The following is a 23109-nucleotide window of genomic DNA, read 5'->3' as shown; positions in this document are numbered from 1 at the left end:
GTAGACAACTGTTAATAAACGCCTGTATCTTCTGGATGATGGCTCTCGTAGTTCTCCAGGTTTCCGTCCCATACAGTAGAACTGTCTTGACATTTGTATTGAAAATCCCGACCTTGGTGTTGGTTGACAGTTGTTTTGAGTTCTAGATGTTCTTCAGTTGTAAATATGCTGTTCTTACTCTTCAGATCCGCGCCTTCACATCTGCATCAGATCCACCATGTTCACTGGTCGTTCTGGTTTACGGTGATTTCCAGCGACTTTCTTTGTTGTGTGATACAATTGTCTCATATTCCCTTCTCTTGCAGCCTTTTCCGTCTTCATTGCTAGATCTTCCACATATTTACGTTTGTCGGCTCTGATGCTCCTCTTCAGCTGCTTGTTTACTTCTGTGTATTCTGCTTGTGCCTTGGCTTTCTCTGCTCTTGTTCAGCTGGTATATATTGCTGCCTTCTTGTTCTTCCTTTCTTGAATCTTATCCAGTGTATCAACAGTGATCCATTCCTTGTGGTTGTGCTTTTTGTGGCCCAGAATCTCATGACATGTTGAAGTGTTTGCCTACTTGATCCCTTTCCAGTTGCTCTCCATGGTAGTTTCCTCTCCATTGAGTAGATCATGAAAGGCCTGGAACTTTTTGCTGAGGGCTATCTTGAATTCGTTGAGTTTGTCAGTATCCCGAAGGAATGCCGTACTAAACTTTTGCGATGTTGACCGTCTTATTATCCGGTGCTTCTTAAGTTTTAATTTCATCTTGGCAACCAGCAAGTGATGATCTGATGCTATATCAGCTTATGTTTTGTTTCTCACATCCTCCATCATCCTCCTGAACTTTTTGTTGATGCAGATATGGTCGATTTGGTTCTGTATAGTGTGATCCGGTGAAATCCATGTGGCTATGTGTATGCGTTTATGTGGGAATATAGTACCGCTTATGGCAGGTTTGTTCAAGGCACATAGGTTTGCAAATCTCTCACCTTGTTTCATGCCTTTCTCCTAGTCCATGTTGTCCCATGGTGTCTTCATGTTTGATGTTGTCCATTTCAACGTTGGCATTTAGGACTCCCATCAGAATGGTCAGGTCCTTTGTTAGACATTTCTCAATGATCGACTACAGCCTATCGTAGAACAGATCTTTAACGTCTTCATGGTAATCGTTTGTAGGCGCTATATTAAAACTACTTTTATTTTGAAAACCCCTTGCAAAATTAAAGCTTATTATTCTTGGTAAGCCAACGAATAATATTTGCAGTATATTTATATATCTCTATAATAATATTTATATTGAAGTAAAAAGCACCACTAATAATAATTTTCAAGAAAATTTATTCTATCTTTCCCCGGACTTCAAACGACGACCTTTAGCGTAAGCGATATTCAAAATAAAAGAACTGTTGTTTTTCAATGTTTCTTGGGTTTATAATTCTATTTCGTACCGCATTAATGGGTTTAAATAAGTGCTTATATGAACCATTAACAACTGTTAAGGGATTCCTAATTAAGCTCACCTCGGAGAAATGTTTTAATCTGGACTGGTTTTCATAATATGAAAATTTTCCCTGTAGTATATTTGAAGAGTGTTTTGATTTGAAAAAGTCTTTGCATTGCCTTTTGGGATCAGTTGTAGAATTATAGGCAGCTGGAATCTACTGAATATATCTTCCGTTCTAGGTTAATACTCGTCATCAGCAATGTATGATATCTTATAAGGTTCTACTCATGCTAAGTACTTCAAAGGAGCGTTTTATGTCCACCACTAATATGTGAATGTGGTTTTACTAAGTATTAACAATATTTAGGAATTAGTTATTTCTATTTAACCAGTTGGACTATGTGTTAGTCTAACGTGATGTATGAGCGTTCTATGTCCATACGGGGGGCCATAAACACGAAAAAGACACGGTTTGGTAGTTCACCTCCACTGTAGTAAAATACTCATATATTTAAGAAGCAATACTGTTTATATGTGCGTTAATCAATGAAGAAATAATAGAACCGCAGTTAGTTTTTTTAGTTATTATAAGGAAACAGCTCATTCAATCTAAACAATATACTTAATTCTGGGTTTTTTATATTTCTCATTCAATGAAAGTAACAATAACTTTATGAGGATAAGTTTCTCTTCAGATTAACATTAACTGCCCGAAAGTCTCATTGTCGTAAAAAAGCATTTTTCAATCCTCCCAAATTATGAAATTCTATTTTCGGACGATATCAGTTTGTGATAAAGATAATTTTTAACTTGAACATATTGCCGCAAACCATTAGGCTAAATAACAATATTTTGCTTAAAGACCTGTATAGTATTTAGAAATAGGATATAAATTTTCTACATTTTAATTATAGGTTTGCATTGTAATGGAAGAATAGTAGATATGGCTAAATTGTAATAAATCCAATTTATTTTGTAGATTGTTGTCAGCTGCTTATTGTCTTAATTGAACTGATAAAATATATTATGTTAAAGAATAACAGTGTTTCATTATCAAACAAGTTTACATTGAATACTTAAAATATAATAAAGGATATCACTGAATTTATGTATATGTATAGAACATTTTGAAAAGACTTTGAAAATGAGCAACAGGGTAACACTACAGATTACGTAATAAATCGTTGAGGATAGTGAACAATTTACACAGGTTCAGAAAAAACTTAGGATGAGAGCAGAAGTACTCGAGATTTTTCATTGAAACCAAGAGGTGATCTAAGTTAGACTACCACCAAAAACCTGGGAACACTGGGTGACCATTTTTACCTAGCATAGAAATTCTCAACAGTGTGCATCCATAACCCTTCACGTAAGGCGCAAACCCAGGACATTCAGTCTTGCGCGTATGCTTAACCTCTAGATCAATCAGTCGCCATTCAACGGTTTTTAAAATTTAACTTCAATCGATCCACCTATTCAAGATGACTGGGGTATTAAATAAGTTTGCTAATGAGTAAACAAAAAACTTAAATTATTTATGGGAGCGGTAATTTCACAATTATTTTCTGGTTTCATGGATATGTTTTAGGTTTTTTTTAAGTAAGTAAAACACTGTGACTTTGCATTAGTTTATCTAACGATTATTTTTCATGACTAGCATTCATTAAACGATGCACGATCATACTGTTACAGACTTTGACAACTCTAATTCACATTTTTCTCTAGAAAGTGCTCAGAAACGCATTTCACATGATCTCCTTATTTTCGGCATGTTAGTAGGTGTATACATCATAGTTGAAATACTCATAAGTAATGACCTTAAAGTTTCCTTCATCACCCAGACACATTCAGTTGATTTTTTACCTTTACTGAAATACTGAACATAGAATTTTCACATACTTCTCATTTTTCGTTGTCTTCTCTGTGAACCATATTTCTCACGCTTATTACTTTATATCTATTAATACTACTACACAGGCCGACGCATATTGATGCTAAATCTTCTACTATTAGTGACAAGTTGTCTATTTTTTTAAATATGTAGTTATAGTATCATTGAGCCATTTTTTCGTATGCTTTCGGCGTACGCGACAGAACCAAGAAATATAATTTGCTACGCTGAAAGATTTTTAATATTATATAATGGTGACTGCTTTTAATCGTATCTCAATACATTCATTTTAATCATTTTATTTCATTAGAAATATCTTGATAAATTTACAATTTGTCACAGAAAGATGTATTTTCGACATCTAACGGTGTTTCTAAATGACTCTGTACTTCTTACTATGGATTGTCTAACGTTAAGAGGAATGTAATTTTGCAAAACAAGCAAACATAAAATTATTTCTATTCAAAAGTCTTAACATAACAAAATCCGACTGAATCCTTTAAGGAAGAGTTAAAAAACATATCACATGTTTGTAATTGAATTTCTTGGGACAACAAAATTAAATATTAACGACGTGATTTGTGATAAATTATATCACTATGTATGAGAAAAAAGGCATTATTTGAGAGAATGATTTTAGATGGTTTTGACTTATGTAACTTATGCAACAATGTAGTTTTAAAAATCGGTTCTGCAGATTAACACTATTAATTCTATTGATTAGACAATTCGGTGAGACTATAATTTATGAACGACCTTTTAGCAACATTAAAGTGGCCTTGAGAATGTCCACCTACTCACCAGGGCTAAATGAGAATTATAAACCCGTATAAAGAATATGGATTATTGATTTATAATTGATGGTTAGGGTTAGGAATTGTTTTCATCACTAACTGACATCAGCTAAAATCCCAAAACGCTCTTTTACCAAATGAATGAATGAATTTCACGCTAAAACCTAAGACCTGTTATCCTAAACCTGATTGGTTGGTTCATAAATTTTAATTCCGCCGACAATTCTACTACCTATACCATGGAAGTGCAAACAAGATGTAGCCTAAAACTCACTAAAGCTTCTAACTTTATAATTGTTAAACAAGTGCACAGCTTTAAAGTTTTTGGAAAAACTTGACTGTCACATAATGACGGGATCATAACTATTAACAATGAACAATCGTAAAATTAATCAAACTAGCCAATATTTCTGTTTAACTGAATTAAGTGGAATCTAAAATTTCAAATTATTGGTTAAATATGTTTATTCTGTAAAATGGAAGTTGATAAAATGAACAACTAGCAATTCCATCCGTTTATGAACTCATTTTTTTGTTATTTCTTAACACTGAAGTAAAATTATGCAAATAAATACCGGAGATTTTTTATATTGACGATCTATCCCGTTTCAATTGACAGTTTTAAATTCGCTTTGTTTCTATTCATATTGGTAATCTTAACGAATAACTTTCAATGACACAAATTAATCATAAATCGGTAATAAAACCCTGAAATAGTCATTAAATGTATCTTCACAGTTTTCATCTTATAAAATATTCCATGTGTTATGAGTGAAGAAATGCATTAGATCCAGACTTAATGATGTTAACTAAAGTATTTAAAAGTTTCATGTTGATACTTTTGAAGTTTCTTCACGATATACTTTAAGTTCAATCATTACAGATAGTCAAAAAAACAATGTAATACTCTAGGGTTTCTGTTTAATGTCTACCCTTTGAAATTGATTTGATAGTGTAGAGAGTTATACTAAGTGTTGGTTTGAAATTCATATTATTTTATGATTACAATCAAAGGTATTAATTACATTGCTACGTCTTATCTTGAACAGTAATTTATACATTTAAAAGATGTATCCATTTATTTTAGTTGATTTACTTCTTATTATAAAAAAGTCATTATCAGAAGACTGTTGACCAAGTTAGTTGCTAATGAAATATTAAACATTGTTTCATGTTCACAACTTAAAGAAATAATAATTCACTAGGTAGTTATATTTTATATATTACAATATTCAGGTTATAAATTCTACCCAGTTATTTTAGCTTATGTGCTAATCTTTAACAACTTAATTCTTAATTATAGAAAATACTGCTTGAAACGTTTTCACTTTTTAAAGAGTTATTTACAGAAAAAAAAGAGGATTAAAAATTTGAAAAACTTTCATCTTTTAGGTTATCGCGATTTTACGCTTGTGATTTGCTGTATGAAAGCCGATGCAGTTTGATAATAACAATAGTATTGAATAACGCCTGTGTAATTTTTACTATTATTATTATTATTACTATTATTACCGCCATACTTTACTACCCTTATGTAAGAGCAAACTCAAAAAACAAAAGAAACGACTTGGGAAAAAAAAATAAGTTCAGAAGACTAGCATCATATTCTAAATTTTCAAGGAAAACTGACGCATAAATGAATCTACTTTACTGTTACAAATTTTGAGTTATATCTTTTTGGATCTCCAATTACCGATTATTTGATTACAAAGAATCTATTAAAAAAGTGTGTACCTTTTCAAATAACTATGATTAATAGTCACTGACTGATTTATAAGACTAGTGCCATGTTGTGATACTGCCTAAATGTAGGTTTGTTTGTTAGCCTAGTACTGTATGGGGGACTAGCTTATTTATCTATCTGGCCGAGAAGTAAACACTTTAAACAGTCTATAGTTCGAATGAACATTTTTGAATCTGCAAATACCAGGTAGTAAACAACTGGATAAATTATTGATTTTAATCATTAAGTTATCCATTCTAATAAATTTTATTGACAAAAGAATAGACTTACATCTTTGAAGCTCTCGAGTTTCTCACTCAATATACATCGAGGCACAATAGCCGATATAATTCAAATTGCTAGATGCTTTTCTTCTATTACCATTTTTGAGATTTCTCATGTTTAGCTAAGTTATTATCATCAATACCTAGTAGGTAGCTTACATGAGAAAATAACTTGTATTGAGAAGAAACACTTAACTTATCTGTATAATGTTGTCTCTTAATACGTTAACTATCCAAATAATAGTCTTTATTATTTCAAAGTGATAACTGACTTTTTTCTGCTATTTACAGTTAACCCTTGTTTAGAACCTACATGTATCAAAGTTGCTGCAGAAATTCTTAGCAATATGGATACAAGTGTATCACCTTGTGATGATTTCTTTGCATATTCCTGCAATGGGTGGATAAAGCATAATTATATACCACAAGGTCATAATTCTTGGTCTGTAATGCGTAAACTATCCAAATATGACGAGCATTTTACCAAAGAACTACTTGGTAAGTAAAAGGTATTCTAAATCATTTTATTCAGGAAACTGTGAATGAAGGATTCTCAAAAAATTTATAATAGCTTTATTTAGTTTTTCTTTGTACATGGTCACTGCTACAAACAAAACTGAAAACTCATTTTACTTGAGTAAACGTTTGGAGATAAGATAACATAGGCTGTATTTAGTCATTTAGTTGTACTGAAAGTTATTTATTTAATGAGCTATGTGTACCAGCTAAGGACCTTCAAGTTATCAAAAAGTCAATTCAGAGCGATTCTGATATCAGATTTCGTCTTGGGTTCAAATCATTATTCTGTTAATTAAATATTAGAACATATAGCATGTTGTTCTGCCTTCTAACATTATTCGTCATTAGTGATTCAGCTTTCAGTAGCGATTAATTGCATTCATCATACTTGCTTGAGTTTCCTACCATTCCTAACATTTATTCAGTTTAATCATAAAGTTTTGGACGATCTATTTGTTGTGATAATAAAAAACTTGATCAGTTGATCATTGTATTATTTAATATTATGTTTCTTATCCATATGATAATTATTCCTTATTATATGTTTTATAGAAAATCGTTCGCATACAGACACTAGTCGTGGTTTCACTTTGGCACAAATATACTATAATTCATGTATGAATGAATCTGTTATTGAAAGTCGAAGATTGACACCTCTTTATGATTATATTAAAAAAATATTTAATGGTTGGTTATTACTTCCGATTGGGAATCCAGCAGCCGGGGAACAAAATGCTAATCTTTTTCGTCCTGGCACATTTGATTTAACAGATATGTATTTACCTCTGTTGAAGTATTTAGGTGCAACACCATTATGCCGTATTTTAGTTGGACAAGATCAGATGAACTCCTCTCGATTTGTAATAGATGTAAGTAGAATTTCTATATGCTTTTATTGAGGCATAGGTTAATTATTGTCTTTATGAACAGTTGATTATTGTAATTAGTTCATTTTGGAACTCAGATGGACGCCATAACTAAACTTGGTATCGTGTACTGTATTCATCTTTGTTAAGCTATAGTAATGAAAAATTGTAGCTAACATTTTCTTGATGAAACCTAGATTCTATCCAGCAGAAGGATCACTTTTAACTTCCTTAACTAACACTACGATATTTGATCATACTTTCACATTTATGCAACATAAAACATGGGACACTGACTGAACTGATGCTGTTATTCGATATATTTTGGATCAGATGCAATTTACAAAGATATATTGCTTAGCCGCTCAATGTTTCAATATAATTTTAGCCCAATAAATTGTGGAGAGTCTAATGTTCAGTATAAAGGACAATATAGATATCTGAAGTATTAAGTAAGAAGTAAAAACATTCGAAATCTATCATGATAAAACTATAAAGAAACAGAATACGTTTTTTTTTAAAATTTGATGACGATTTATGGGAAACCAATTTATTTGCAATAATGTTTGGTACTTACCTCAAACATCATTAAAACTAGTTTGTGAATATTTCTCAAAGAATGTTATTCTAGTCGTGAGATCGAAATATAATGGATATATTTTTTGTGTGATATCATGAGATTGTATTGCTAAATAGTTTGAAACAAGGACGAAACAGTTGTTAAGTATCCTCTAGCTTACCATTGTTCTTCTGTTGACATCAATCCAAATACCTACATATCTTATCAGAAAACATTTATCATACTACATAGTTAGTTTGACGATATACAAAAGAAATAGTTGGCAACAAATCAAAACTTCTAAAGTAGTTACTTATTATAATTTATAAGCTTTGAAATGTTCAACGAAAGTTTTCTCACCATATCATAATTCAAATTAGATGTATAGTGTGATAAATAATAAGTGTGTTATTTTATTTTCAAGCTTACAGAAGGATATCTTAGTTTACAAAGAGAATATTATGTAAACGATTCCTATCCAGCTTATTCAAAAGTGAGTTTGTGTTTTCTAATTACTTTACATTAGTATAAATAAATATGTGTCCAGTATTAATGAAGTAACTAATTTACTATACTTCAGATTATAGAACAATTTACGAATGTGGGTTTATAAGAAATTTGTTCTAGAATTTTTTTTGTTTACAATGACTGTTTAACACATATGATTATGTGGTCTTGCTGAAGGATGTATTTTTGTATAGTGATACTTAGAATTGTTCTTCCATATGTTGTATTGTACACAATGACATAGATTATTTGAATTCCTTAGATTAGTGTGAAATGATTCATCTTATACTTCAGAAAATATTTCTTACAATTCATCTTGATAGGACAGTTAAACTGTTCACTTTTATACATTGTAGCATAAAATTTCATTATCAATGTGTCATTTTGATATATTGTTGTGAGTAAATATATGATCTATCTAACAGATATGGAAACCAAGTTGTTAAGATCATTGGGTATGGCCTATTATTAATCTCTTAGAGGTTTTATGAAATAATTAGCTCCGTTTAGGCACATATGTCATGTTGAAGAATGCAACTCTTTTAAAATGGATTAACGGTTTTAGTGCGAGCAGGATTTTCACAAGGATACAACTACAATCAGTATTCCTTATTGATTAAAATCTCTAAAGTATGTTGACCCCTGTTTTTTTTAAATATCGACTTGCTAGTTAGGTGACTAACTTTGAAAAGCTACTGCGAAAATCGTTTGTACATACGATTTTATCAAAGTTTGGAATGATGAATCAGCTGAAGAACCTGACTTCTGAGAACTTCTAGAGATAATTTGGACAAAAGGAGTAGAGTTAAGAAAAAGAATATTTCCATGGAAGTTCATCAGCCATACTGAGAGAACACTCTTCAGATGAATATCATTTTGTTCTGTGATATACCGCTTCTATATAAATGTTTTCTATCTGCCGAATATAAAGAGAATTAGGCATATGTAGCAAAATGACCATTAGTGATGGTCTTAATTATTGAAATGGAAATCTCCAATTATGTTCAAAAAGTACTCTGATAGTGGGGATCAAATAAACAAATATAAACAGGAAGAGATTTTCAATATATTATAAAGATAAACAAAGCGGGTTGTAATGTCCGAAGTATTTGTCATTTACTTCAAACATCGTATCAATGTACACTACACACTGGCACTATTGTCATGAATTTTCTTGACATTTAATATATAAACACTATTAAACGTTGGCTCTTCTGTATACATTTTGTTCCTTTAGAAAACTGAAGCATTTCGTCGATTTATGCGGAATTATTCCCTCTTGTTAGGAGTGCCAAACTCGTCGTTACATGATGTAGATAAAATTTATGAATTCGAAAAACAGATTGCATTGGTAAGTGCTTTTTAAGTTTTTTGTTGTTTTACTTATAGTAAGAATATTTTATGGTTGTTGCTTGTTTGTTCCAGTGAGTACAAATCGATTAGAGTCTATTTGCTATGTGGCTAATATTGTTGTCTACAGTAGCACCTAAGGTCATTTAAGAGTGACATTAAGAACTTTATAATTAAACGATTTAGTGCTAAGACTGAATTTTTTTTGGCAATATTTGCTTTTGAAGTAATCATGAGAAATTTCTACATCAGTGTCTTGTTTATTAGAACATGGTTTAGAAGATTATCTGAAAATGTAAGGGGACATAAATTATTTCGGAATGCAGCCATACGTTTCAACTACATATGTTTTCAGTTGGTTCTGCTGAAAAAAAAATTTTCGTCTCATCGTATATGCTCTAGATAAGGCATAATACTCCCTTTATATTGCTCTTTGAGTTCATCCATTTTAATTTTCCTACATTTTATTACATAAAATTATTAACTCGGGAGGAATATCTCAAGTTGAACTATTTGAATCGTATAAATGATAACAATACCATGTTTTCCAACATGTCAAATATCTGTCTTAAAGAATGATTAAATAGATTTGATTTCGACTTGATTCCAAACTTTCTATTAACTGTTCGTTTAAGTAGTTCGTTTGTAGAGATGAGCTTGATTCTAAGATCATTTTTGTTATACATTGACAATAATTTATATTAGGTTTTCGAACTATCTTACATAATCTAAAGATGATTTACTTTTCTAAGCAAGATTCCTTTTTCTATAGTACACCATGAATTATACGTACCTTTTGACAGTTTATCAAGCTCAGAAGTTCAAATTCTTATTTATGATGTTATTTGTCTAGATATTTTCTTTAATCCATGTTGTTGCACTGTTGATTAAGTTTTGACGGAACGATGAAATTACCAATCTTATGTCGTCCTAAATGACATTCTGTTTGTGTTGAACAGTTGATGAAAAGAGATTATACATTCCTAATCACTTGCAGCACAAATCTTGTGTGTTTATAAATTAACATTATTACAGAAGTTTTCTTCATTATATCGAGTACATAATCTTTCCGAAACGATTAAAATAAACAAGAAACAAATAAATAACTCCTTCCACTATTTCCGAAGTGTTCAGCTATGATTTGAATTTCTTCAGTCAATGTAACTCAAAACTCTCTGATTGCTAATATGCATTTAGTTTATGGAATTTTCAGTGATATTATCCAATAATTAAGCCAGATATGCTCGCTACATCAAATAATGAACAGGGATTTTCGTTAATATCGTGGTGAAGCCATAAAAATCTACTGTCCTACATAAAAAATGATCAAGCGTATCCTGTTAGTATTTCGTAAATTTACATTACAATTAATTGTTTTTCCTAATTTACTTATCTTAACAGAGAACTGAAGACCGTAGCGAAAGAGACCCGGAGAAAAACTACGAACTTGTTACTCTACAAAATTTATCTTCTATTTGTCCTGTGGTCAGTTTTAATTATATATGAGTTAATCCATATTATAATTAGTTTATGTAAATATTAAAGATAGTGAAGCGAAATCTAATTCTGTAATCTAATTTATACAGGGTGAAAAAATAATATTTTTTGTACAGTTGTTTATGGAAATGTAGCTATAAATTGGATATCTTATATGTTTGTTGTCAATATCTCCCTGGAAATAATTTTCTTAGATTCGAGCATTTTAGTAATATAATGATTGCTGGCGAGACTACAATTTATGGACGAACCAATCGGGTATAAGATAAGAGGTCCAGGATTTTGACGCGAAATTCATTCATCCAGTTGGCAGAATGGAGTTTTGACATTATAGCTGATGTCAGTTCGTGATGAAAACCCTAAATCTAATTCCTATCCTTGACTATCTACTGAAAACCATAATTCTATTTCCTCCCATTGGTTTATAACCCTCATTTGGTTATGATTATTAGGTAGACAGTCTCAAGGTCTCTTCAGCATCGTCCAAAGGTCGTCTATAAGTTATAGTCTCACCTGATTGTTTATTAGTTAGTGCATTTTTATTATTGTAGTCTGAGGTTTATCCTCCTGTCACATCTATTTACATTTTTACAATCCTTTAGATAAATTTAAGTAAAGTATTCTATCTTGATGTGATAATACAAACCATATCCTATTGAAATAACCTAGAATTTAATACAGAATTTTTTTGTGGGTGAATGAGATGTGTTGATAAACCATGAAGTTCTCTGGTTGAAGAGAAGTTATTATTACTTAGACCTTATCTTCCATTTCATATAGATTATGTGACTGGACATGGCAAGTATATAAGCGCTTGCAGTAAATTTCTTTTGTCAATATTGCATCCAGATTAAGAGAATGAAAATAATGGTGACTTTTTATCACCTAAATTGTGTGTTTATCAAAAATGTCATTTACAATAGAGTTTTAATAGATAAAAATCTGATAGGAAAATATTTAATTAAAGTAGTAGCTATTTTACAGTAATCTCTCTGAAGGCGTTTAATTTAGTCTCCAAAAATTTCCCAGACCATTGGGAGTAGTGAAAATATTTCCATTAAATAATTTCCAAAGATAACATGTAGATATACATGAGTCCATGGAAAACTATAATAAATAAACTTTGCTATTCAACACATAGACCTAGAATTTGCCAAAATTAGCGTACAACTGATCAATCATCGTCTAACGTACTCAAATTAATTTACATTGATCATAGTATCTCACTAATTGAGAATGATGGCTATACGATTTGTCTTCAAATTTCTTTACACTTTCATTTATTATTCAATAGCTTAATTGGACGAAATTATTTGACTATATATATGCACCACTAAACTTCAAGCTTTCTCAAGATCAAGTGATCGCATTACATGATCGTACATTCTTCAGAGAACGATGTGCTTTATATGAAGAATATTTGAAAACAGAGGACGGTATTCGGTATGTTTACCAAAGATATTATTAAAATAGGAAAGAAAGATTTGTTATCCATTGGTTGTGATTGAGATTAATTAATTTTATAGCTTAATTAAATATTTTGAATAAATTTCTTGTTGATGATTTAATTTAAGTTAACCATGTGTAATTTAATGAATTGCCTAATTTTAATGAATTACATAAGATATATCAAATAAGTATGTAAACTGGGTTATTAGTAATATTAATAATCAACCGATTACGTTGAATCAGTTTATATCTAATAATTTATTTTTAATAGTTGAGATCATGAGTCAATTGAAGCTAGACCACCAGGAAAAACCTGGAAGCACTGGATGGCCGTTTTGTCCTATTCTGGGACATCATTGAATGATATTTTTAACTTTCCCAGTCTCTTTGTTACATACGCGAAATGAAGTCAGTTAAATAATGTTTTAAAAACTTAAGTGCGATTCAACCACCACACTAAATCACCCTGCTTATTCACTAGATGTAGCTTCTTCCAGTTTAATTTTCTCCTGAAAAGCAAAATGATTATGTGGGTGTTTTATGAAGATAAATATGAGACCACAAAGCAGCAGAAAAATATAACTCCTTAGGATTTTCAACATTTTAACTCAGGATAAGAAATGTTTTGAATAAAATAAGAACATCCTTTAAAGTTTGAAAGTAATTTATCTATGACTTCATCTGAAGTACTTTTTTTAATCGACAACAAAACTTAAATATCTTATTAGTATAATAAAATTTTATCAGAAGTTTGGTCAATAAGTTATACTTTTCGAGTAAGCATATTGTTCATGATAGTAATTATGATATGATCATTTGTGATGGTAAAATTAAGTGTTTACAGTCAAACAAGAACTGATTGATAATTATAGACATTTAACCAAACATATTATAGAAATTTTGAAACCTAGTCTTTATGAAATGAGTAATTATGAATAATATATATTCCACGTAAATTGTTATATAGAACTTTACACAATACTGCTGTATGGAATTTTATGTGGAGAACAGTCCCACGTATGCCAAAAGAAGTTAATGAAATGTTGGAAGAATACAGAGAAGCAGAACTAGGTAGATAACGATGATGTTTTTTATTTATTTAAAAAGTAATCAAAAAACTATCGTCAGTACAGATTATTGTTTAATTTTATTTCAAACATGAGGCGTTTTTGATATTTGTCATACTTTCACACTGAATAAATTATTTGGCACATTTGCTTTCGTCGTTAAAGTGAATTCATGTAGGGTTTGGAAACATAAAATGCTAAATAAAGTGCTACAAATCAAGGGAAAAGCTGTCTATGGTGTAACAGATCAGGTAATGATATAAATTTGCAAGACTGATGTAGTTCAACCAAAATTTCTACCATCCTGAATATGACTTCATGTCTACTAGTTCACTTAAAAGTGCATATGTGAAGAATGCCAGATTTGGTGGTAATTTTCAGGAAGCATGATTAGAAACCTTAGTAGAAATCCTTATCATAATAAAATTTCCCAAATTGTAATTTAAAGCAGCACATATAAGTGAATAATAATGTTCTTTTCACTGAAATCATAAACAGATCCAAGTTAGACAACCATTCTAAGCGTTAAACTGCTGGACGACCGCTACGTCCTAGTATGGAGTTTCACAAGGCTGTGTATTCATGAACATGCAGCCTGGAATCAAACGCGAAACCTTTAGTCTCGCACTAGAATATATATAATGAATAGTTGCAGTAGTTACCTATTTTAAGTTCAGTTCTTCAAAGGAATTAATTAATGATTCCTCTGCCTCCACATTTGCATACTGACTTTTGCTAAGATTAGTAATTTAGTAGTGTTGTTCAATATTGATTTTATTCCATCCACATAATCTGTTTAGTTCATTCAAACCAGCACTCCTCTTTTGTCTAACTTACGATGTCATCTTTACTACTATCCACACACTTTTAATTACGTAACTTTTTATCATGATTATTTTAATAGCCTTATTTTTCTAGCTTTGACCTACTTCCTTTATCAGTATATTTGTTTGTTTTCATGCTATTTGTTATTCCTATATTTACTACTGTGACTGTTACATACTTTTTACTTACTATAAAAAGTTGTGCAATATTTTTTCATTTTTACGACTGACTCACAAATAGTCTTGATTAGTTTTGTATTTTTAGTATATATGCATTTAAATATTACTGTATATTTGAATAAAGCCTGATTATTATCTCATTTCGTTGAAAACATGACCCCATTTAAGTCATACAACCACTGGAAACCTGGGAACACTGGACGACGGTTTCGTCCTGGTGTAGTACTCCTCAGCAATGTACATCCACGAGCCCTCTCATGGCAACCGAACTCAGGACCATCGATATCACTCAAGAATGCTTCACTTCCAAACCACTAGGCTGGCATCAAACGGTGTTGGCATTTAACTCCAGCAATATCCACAACCCCATACCCTCTTATTTGAACTCAATATGGTAGAAAAGATTTTTCACCATGTTTAGAAATCCAATTTGTCTGTTTTCTCTATGATAGTCCATAACTTAGAGTGGATTGTCAGTTTAATAACGGATAAATTTACAGATCCTAGTTCTTTAAACATTATTTTCATACACCTTAAATGATAGAGGTTCAAACAAAATTCCTTTCATTTATCTGTAAATCATCAAATCCAACAGCAGAATAACATCTAGAATAATATATTTTACACTGTTTTATATCTGCCCTCAGGATTGAAAGTTGATCCGGATCGCTGGCAGATGTGCGTTAACGAAGTACAAGTTCCATTCGGAATGGTAATTGGTAGACATTTTGTTCACGAAAGATTTAATCAGAAAAGTAAGGAAGCGGTAAGTTAATTATAACACAAATTTTCTGTGTTATTAGTTGTAATGTCGTTGTTTAATTAGTAACAAGATTCAAAATGTTTGTACTGTTGAACGATATTAATCGCTACTTTATCAGTAAGTTAAAAGTGTATACCAGGTATATTATGATGGTTTGGAGGTCTAGCTTTAATCGACTCATGAATTCAACTATTCAGTTACTACAATCTCCATAAAACCCCTTTCTGACAACATTCATCATGTGCTCAATAGTGACTGGCTTCAAGAGATATTTCCTGGAGTTCTGGTGAGAAGCAGCGACCAGTGGAGTTAAACCGGGTTTGTTGTGGGATGGTAACTCACTGAAGACAATGGTGAACGGTGTCACAATTTCATGGAGTGGTTAAAGTTAGACATTAACACTGTTGGATGCCGGCTCAGTGGTCTAGCCATTGGGCGCTCGCACGCAAAACTGGAGGTCCTGGGTTTGAATCCCAAGCGCAGGGTCGTGAAGGCGCACTGCTGAGAGGTCCCATAACAGGATGAAACGGCCGTCCAGTGCTCCCAGGTTTTCCATGGTGGTCTAGCTTTAATTGGCTCATGAACTCAATATGAGACTGTTTTAAAACTTATTGACCTAGAATTGGTGGTAAAATGATCATATCGCAATAATCTGTTGATAATAAATTTATAACTTTTATCTCAGTGTTGAATACTACTTCAGGTTAAGATGTTTGTATTTTTATTTAGTAAGTAATTAATGTCTCTTCAAGTTTTTTACTCTAAGTAAATAACTTGATGGCTCTTAAGATTTTAGATTCCTTGACATGAAAGTTTGTACGAAACTTAATTCAATGATCTATGAACTTGTGTGATAGTCTCGATGAAGTTTATTTAGGAGTGAAATCCAAAACAGTATTTTAGTCACATTATGATAGTTATACTAAAATAGAGGAATCTGAACTTTTATATTGTACTAATAACATGTTCACTATATCAGCAATGGAATTTATTGTCATTATTTAATTTTAAAATTTAGGCTACAGAAATGATAACTGAAATTAAGACGGCATTTAAAGAGAATTTCGCTAGTGTCGAATGGATGCAAGAAGCTGATAAGCTTAAAGCAATTGAAAAGGTATGATAAAAATTAAGTTCAGTAAAATTTATTTAGATATTTTTCCAAAATTCAACTATCAGGTAGATTCAATGAAAGCTTCAGTTGGCTATCCACAAAATATTGATAATATAACAGAAGAAAATAAGGCGTTTTCATATTTTGTAAGTTATGTATGAAGATATTTTTGTCATTCACTAGATTGGTTCTATATACTTACATTTTTATAGTTAATATCCTTGTAATTCTTTAAAATGTATGTAAATTAACATCCTTTTTATTGGCAAAATAATACTTTAACATAAGTACCTCAATATCTTTGTTAATTTAGTTCCCGTGAAGCATTAATATTGTCCTGACCAAATTTGATATTAATATTTAGTTTATTGAGGGAAGTTTGTTAAATTATCCTAGTTTCAAATAAATGAGACTTACTGAATAAATCAGTGATCTTTAAATCAGTAGCTTACATATTTTATTAATATTTTACTCAAATCGATTCAAGTGATTGCCTAATATCACAAGACTACACCAAAAGTGTTGTTTGAAGCCAAGTACATAAATGTTTACTTGATAAATGAGGTAATGTACAAAAAATTATTTTAATAGTTTCAGATTGTCATCATATGTTTCTATGATTACAAATTTCTGTAAGCTTTTACATCATTTTATTTTTTAAAGAGGTAGATTTTCAAAAAGAAATAGTACAAATGGATCACTGGCGAGATTATTCTTTTGTCTTAATACCGGGGTTCTTATATGGTTCTTTCTGGGATTCCTAAATTATAGAATAATATAAATTGTTACATAGTTTTCAGATAATCAGCCTAGAAGTTTCATGCCAAAATTACTTATTAAGACCGATTGTCCTCCTCTCCCCTTCCAGCTAAACAAGTCGATGAAGCCTAGTAGGCCCTTCTGGAGAGAAACAAGCTACATCAAAGCACGGCACAACTACCGGGGCTAGAATACTTGTTTCTGCAATCCTTTGGAGTTTGCTCAATGACGAGCAACTCCATATGATACATGCACCACTTTCGAAAATTTTTTTTGTCGTTTTCCATTTCAAATGTAATTGTTCTATGTATATCTGTGGGTGATTAGCCCAATCTCCATCACCCGGGTTACCGCTCACGTTAGTTCATGAGTCATTCGTCTCATTATCCAGGAGGCACGACGCGGACGTGTGGGTCGGATTTTGCCTCCCAAGACCGATTGTCACAAAATAATTATTCTATCATGTCATCGAAACTTTAATTATTTCTTTTAAATTCCCTTTTATTTAAACTACACGTTAAATAATAATTATATTTTTTATTTATTAAATTGTAACCAAATAAATCTGCTTGTCAATTAGTCTGAACCTTTCACCTAGTGTATAAACAAATGAGAATTTATTCACACATATTGTGGCTGAGACTAATATTAACAACAATCAAATCAAAGAAGTACTCTTTAAAGTTTATCCGATAATTTTCTAACTACTTATAGCATACATTATTTATAAAACGGAAAGGATACAGTAAATTTTTCTCAAATACTGCTTTAAGATACTTCTATATTTAGTATGTATTATTCTTAATGTAACATTAATTAGGTTGTTTAAATGATGCATTTTTATTTTAAAGAAAGAATATTTTATTTTTTTGGTTAATCGAAACTACCTAAAAATGTAAGGGTCTTTATTAGTTTTATTAGTAACTCAATAAGTCCAGGTTAATGCATTCAGCTAGATGTACTACTCGATTGTTAATACAGAAGTGGATAGAAAGTGATTTAAAACTATGACTAAATAGTCTGTAATTGAATAAGTAAACTAGTTTGAGAGTTTGTTTTCACTAAACCTATACCATTTGGATTGTGTGAAACTAATACAGTTTAACTTTGATATCGAATGTCAATGTAGATGTTTAATCTGACTGAGAAGCGTTAAATGAAAAAAAGAATAAATTAAAGAGATTTCAAAAGACTACTTAGCTTTTTATTACAAATTGTTTGACTTTCTTAACAAGTAAAGTAATGCCAATAAAACAAAACCGTGAACTGAAGAGTTTAATGAAGAACAGTTAAATAAGATTTAGATGAATCTACTTGTCAAACATAAATTTAATTTAATGAACTCGGTGACTTCGTGTTTATGAGTTCTCCTTCGAGTCATACTATTTGCTTGAGGGTTAATGATACGACCTGACTGCTCAAACAGAAATTACCGAAGAAGGATACGAATATATGAGCTACTAGATGAAAAATAGATCATCGATTCACTCCTCTATAAATAGAAAAACATTAATAATATAATGAAGATAACGTGATCAAATACAAATTTGTTAAGGTTGTTGGATAGTGTCCAGTTGAGTGATAGTTTTTTAATTGCCGTTGTTGCCACAAAATCATTGGTGAACAGACACTTTTTGTCCATAAAACATGGGTAGAGGCACTCTATGTATCATGATATTATAAAGTTCTATTCAAGTCAATATAAGAATAAATCAATCTCTTTTGAGCGAGAAAGTCATCAGGAGACATTACTTCATGAATCTAATCATGAAAATTCTTGCAAGTATACGCGAAGAGTATAAAGTTAACAGTAAACAGTTTTTCTTTGGTTGTGAACAATTGACGCCATTAATTTTGAATAGAATTGAAGAATACTATAGTCTAATAGATGGTGTTAGCGAAAATTCACCATAGATTTAGCGATAACATGTAGAGTCGGAATGCACTGAATTAGGTAAGATAATAGAAACAATAATTTTTGTAGTTAATCTTATAATTACTTTTTTTAAAGGCGAACTTGAATCATTTACTATACTGTCTTTTTTTAATTAGAGTTGCACCTAAGAATGATTACCTTGACTTATTCAGTTAAAAAACTATTTTAGTTTACTGGATATGAAAATTATTCTGTTTCTGTTTCCCAGGTTGATTTGAATGAATCAACTTATTTTGAAAATGCATTGTATTGTTCTGAAGCATTGTTTCTTGATATTCTACGAGAACTGATAATCCAAGACCCAGATAGGTGAGTAAGAGTTTATTCGTCTTCTTTTTGTCAAACATAGGTGTTAGTTACTCAAATTTAACTGTAATGATAATGGTAAGTAATTGCGTTTAATTACACAATCAGTCAGTATTAGAGTCTATTTTATACACAAGACATAAATAATTTCATTTTTACTAATATGTCTAACAAACACTCAGGTTAATAATGATAACGTAGTGATAAAAGTACTTGACTTTTAAACATCAATTAAGAGATTCTAATCCATATTAACCTACCTTAGTTTGGATAATTGATTAGTAGTTCACACACAAGTCATGTAGACCAAAAAACAAGTAAAACATTTTGCAAATATCATTACCAAGTTCTAGCTTGAGTATTTGAGAAATTATTAATAATAAAATAATGATATATTTGTTATATCCCAATGTTTTGCGATTCTTATTGATCGTTTTAATTAAGAACATTGACTAGGACTAGGTCGGTTATTTTCTTGTTCCAGTGTCATAGATCCGTCGTTTCAATAAAACTGAGTTAATTAATTTTAGGTGAAGGATAGCGTCTTAATATCTAGTATACCATTTTCGTAATAGATCTGAACATTCTATGATTTAAACACAGTAAGAAGTTCTACTCTGGTTTTTAGTGAAAATGCCTGTTTGAATTAGTTTATTTCACTTTGCAAACTCAACTAAATGCCATAAGCAATAAAAATAAACCTGATTATGACAAAAGAATTCTCTGAAGAATATAGTTAATCATAAAATTGGGAAATATGGTAGAAGCTGTACAATTTTATAACCGTATTGTGAATAGATTATATAAACAAACATCAAATAATGAGATGAAACACCCACATAAAAGTGATCTTTTCTTTTATTTAATCTAGTGATGAATACTTTCTAGAAAGAAATAATCACATTGAGAAAGAAATATATGAGTTAATTTGAAAAACACTTAAATGCAAACAAATATGGCTAACGTTTAATATACCGCACTAGTTTGTATTGTGCATAGTATTCATTGTTATTAATTATGGTTTATGGATTAATTCGGGTTATATAAGGGATATTTAATGTTATGGTAGTCAGTAACGTACTAATCTCATTTAATAATAGGCTGAATTTCTGCCTAGATATTTTCTAAGCTTGAAATACAGTTATAAATACGCAAGTGAATGCCTAATTAGATATTTTCATCGAAAAACAGGTTGTTCATTCACCGTGATACGCTTTTGCTATTAGTCCTTATTTAGTAAATGATAACTAATGTTTAAAGATTCAGCATAATCTTAAAAAAAACTATGGATTAATTCATCGTATATTTTATTCTTATTAAAGAATAATGCTGACTGTTATAAAGCGACCTGAAATCACTAACTCAACTAAACTGAATATCTATCATTGATTTACACTAATTTGTTTTATAGGCGTTGACTCAATCTCACAGATTTAAACTATTTGACATCGACTTTAGTTTAAACAACAAAGCAGTCATGTTAACTTTTACACAATGTAGAATTAAACTAATCTTACTGAACTGAATGGTTGTGTTCAAATTTAAAACAAAAAAAAGAAAAAAAACAGTAAAATTCTCTTTCAAAGATAAACATGTTATGTAATAAAAATATAAAAAACGTACATTTAACAATTTTTTTCAAAATAACAGATCACTATTCTACAAAAAATTCTTATAAATAAACTAGCTTGATTCATGAATATTATTTCCATGGCAACTAGTTTAGTTTTATTTAAATTCAGTATTTTACTGAAGTGATAAATCAAGTTTTCTTATTAACAATGTAAATTATTTAAGTATACTGTGACAGAAATCTCATGTTTCAAGACTTAACAAAATGAACCATCAATGTAAACTGATAAATTCTTTCAAAACAATTCTGCATTGTTCAACTTGTAATCTCTCAATCGATATAATTTACAGTAACAAAAGTTTAGATCTTTGAAATACTGAAAGTGATTTTAAGAATTAGATAATGAAAATCTGGTGAATTATCAAAAATAAAACCGATAAAACATGTTCATTCACTTAGAATTATCTTTTCTAAATGTTGTTGTTCTCGTTAATAATCAAATAACGTATCTATCAGTTTGAAAGCTAGATCATTATTGGTTAGGCCATTAAATTATAAGTTTTTATTTCATGTTACCTATTCATTATAAAAAGTCTATGCATTTGTTACTGAGCCATGCTGTTAATGTAAGAGCTACTGATACTATGGATCTGTGATTCAGATACTGATTGAAAGCTAAAAGCATTGATCAGTTCACTAATTGAAAGAAGATAGGTACGCTTGTTCAACATATAGGATACCTGCCGTTATTTTTATAGGGTAACGTTTCTGATCGTTGATATTCAACTTCTGATTTACCAATCTTTATTGGTATACTGAACTAAGTTCATTAAATGGATTCAACCAATAACTCATATCCTTCAACTACATGAACGTCAGTCCACGTTCCAACCTACCTTCTTCCGTTTAGATAGTCAAGTAGTATTACTAAATCACATAAATAAACTCCGATTGAAAGTCGAGTGCAATAATTTGTTCTCGGTGAATTGTAGCAATATCAAAAATGGACTTAGTCTAAGCAGTACGTAGTCACTGGCTTTTGAAATTAATTTGTTAACACAAATGGATCAGTCTAATCCTCTCTATCAATCTAAAATATAAAATTTTACAATTATGTGAAACTGTTTATGCTTATGAATATGACAAAATAGTTAAACCTAGAATGACTTTATTAAAATGCATATTTACGCTAAATCCCAAGTATCACCATGTTTTAACATATAGGCTAATTTTACGAATGCCTTTACATCGTAATTGTACATAGTCAGTGCAACAGCGTAAACAGTATTAAAGATCAAAACTTTAAAAATATGATGGCTATAAATATTTCACTTGCATATTGTAAAATATCTTTGAGTTTTTGGTGATAACTGTAACATTTCAATCTTTATGACAATCATAATTAATTGAATTACAAGTATATTTAGCTGACAAGTTCTAAATAAAATGCAAGTAGGTTTAACACAAGTTTTTTTCTAATTTATTTATCTATATTAATCTTTACAGATGGTCTTTACCAGTTCATATTGTAAATGCATTTTATAAAGAAAATTCAAATCATATATTTTTTCCTGCTGGTATACTTCAAAGTCCATTATATCATCATGAACAACCGTTATCATTAAATTTTGGTGGAATTGGTATGGTTGTTGGACATGAAATAACTCATGCTTTTGATCAACATGGTAAGAGTATAACAATGATATATCATATTTTCTATTC

General features: G+C 30.5%; 1 protein-coding gene across 3 annotated transcripts in view; it reads left to right on the top strand.

The window, feature by feature from the left end:
• ECEL1_1 (endothelin converting enzyme-like 1) overlaps positions 1–23109 on the top strand; it is a 52431-nt gene that overhangs the window by 13950 nt on the left and 15372 nt on the right. For all 3 annotated transcript variants that reach the window (XM_051214473.1, XM_051214474.1, XM_051214475.1), the window contains exons 2-13: positions 6410–6616; positions 7190–7506; positions 8487–8555; positions 9807–9920; positions 11321–11404; positions 12711–12859; positions 13833–13936; positions 15584–15702; positions 16718–16816; positions 16879–16959; positions 19717–19817; positions 22894–23072. In XM_051214473.1, coding sequence (XP_051067650.1) covers positions 6410–6616; positions 7190–7506; positions 8487–8555; positions 9807–9920; positions 11321–11404; positions 12711–12859; positions 13833–13936; positions 15584–15702; positions 16718–16816; positions 16879–16959; positions 19717–19817; positions 22894–23072 — 1623 coding nt within the window. The remainder of the gene's footprint in view (positions 1–6409; positions 6617–7189; positions 7507–8486; positions 8556–9806; positions 9921–11320; positions 11405–12710; positions 12860–13832; positions 13937–15583; positions 15703–16717; positions 16817–16878; positions 16960–19716; positions 19818–22893; positions 23073–23109) is intronic.

This window comes from Schistosoma haematobium, chromosome 2 (genome assembly GCF_000699445.3).
Source record: "Schistosoma haematobium chromosome 2, whole genome shotgun sequence".
Lineage (NCBI taxonomy): Eukaryota > Metazoa > Platyhelminthes > Trematoda > Strigeidida > Schistosomatidae > Schistosoma > Schistosoma haematobium.
The sequence above is the reverse complement of the archived record's forward strand: the minus strand, read 5'-3'. Positions and strand labels throughout refer to the sequence as shown.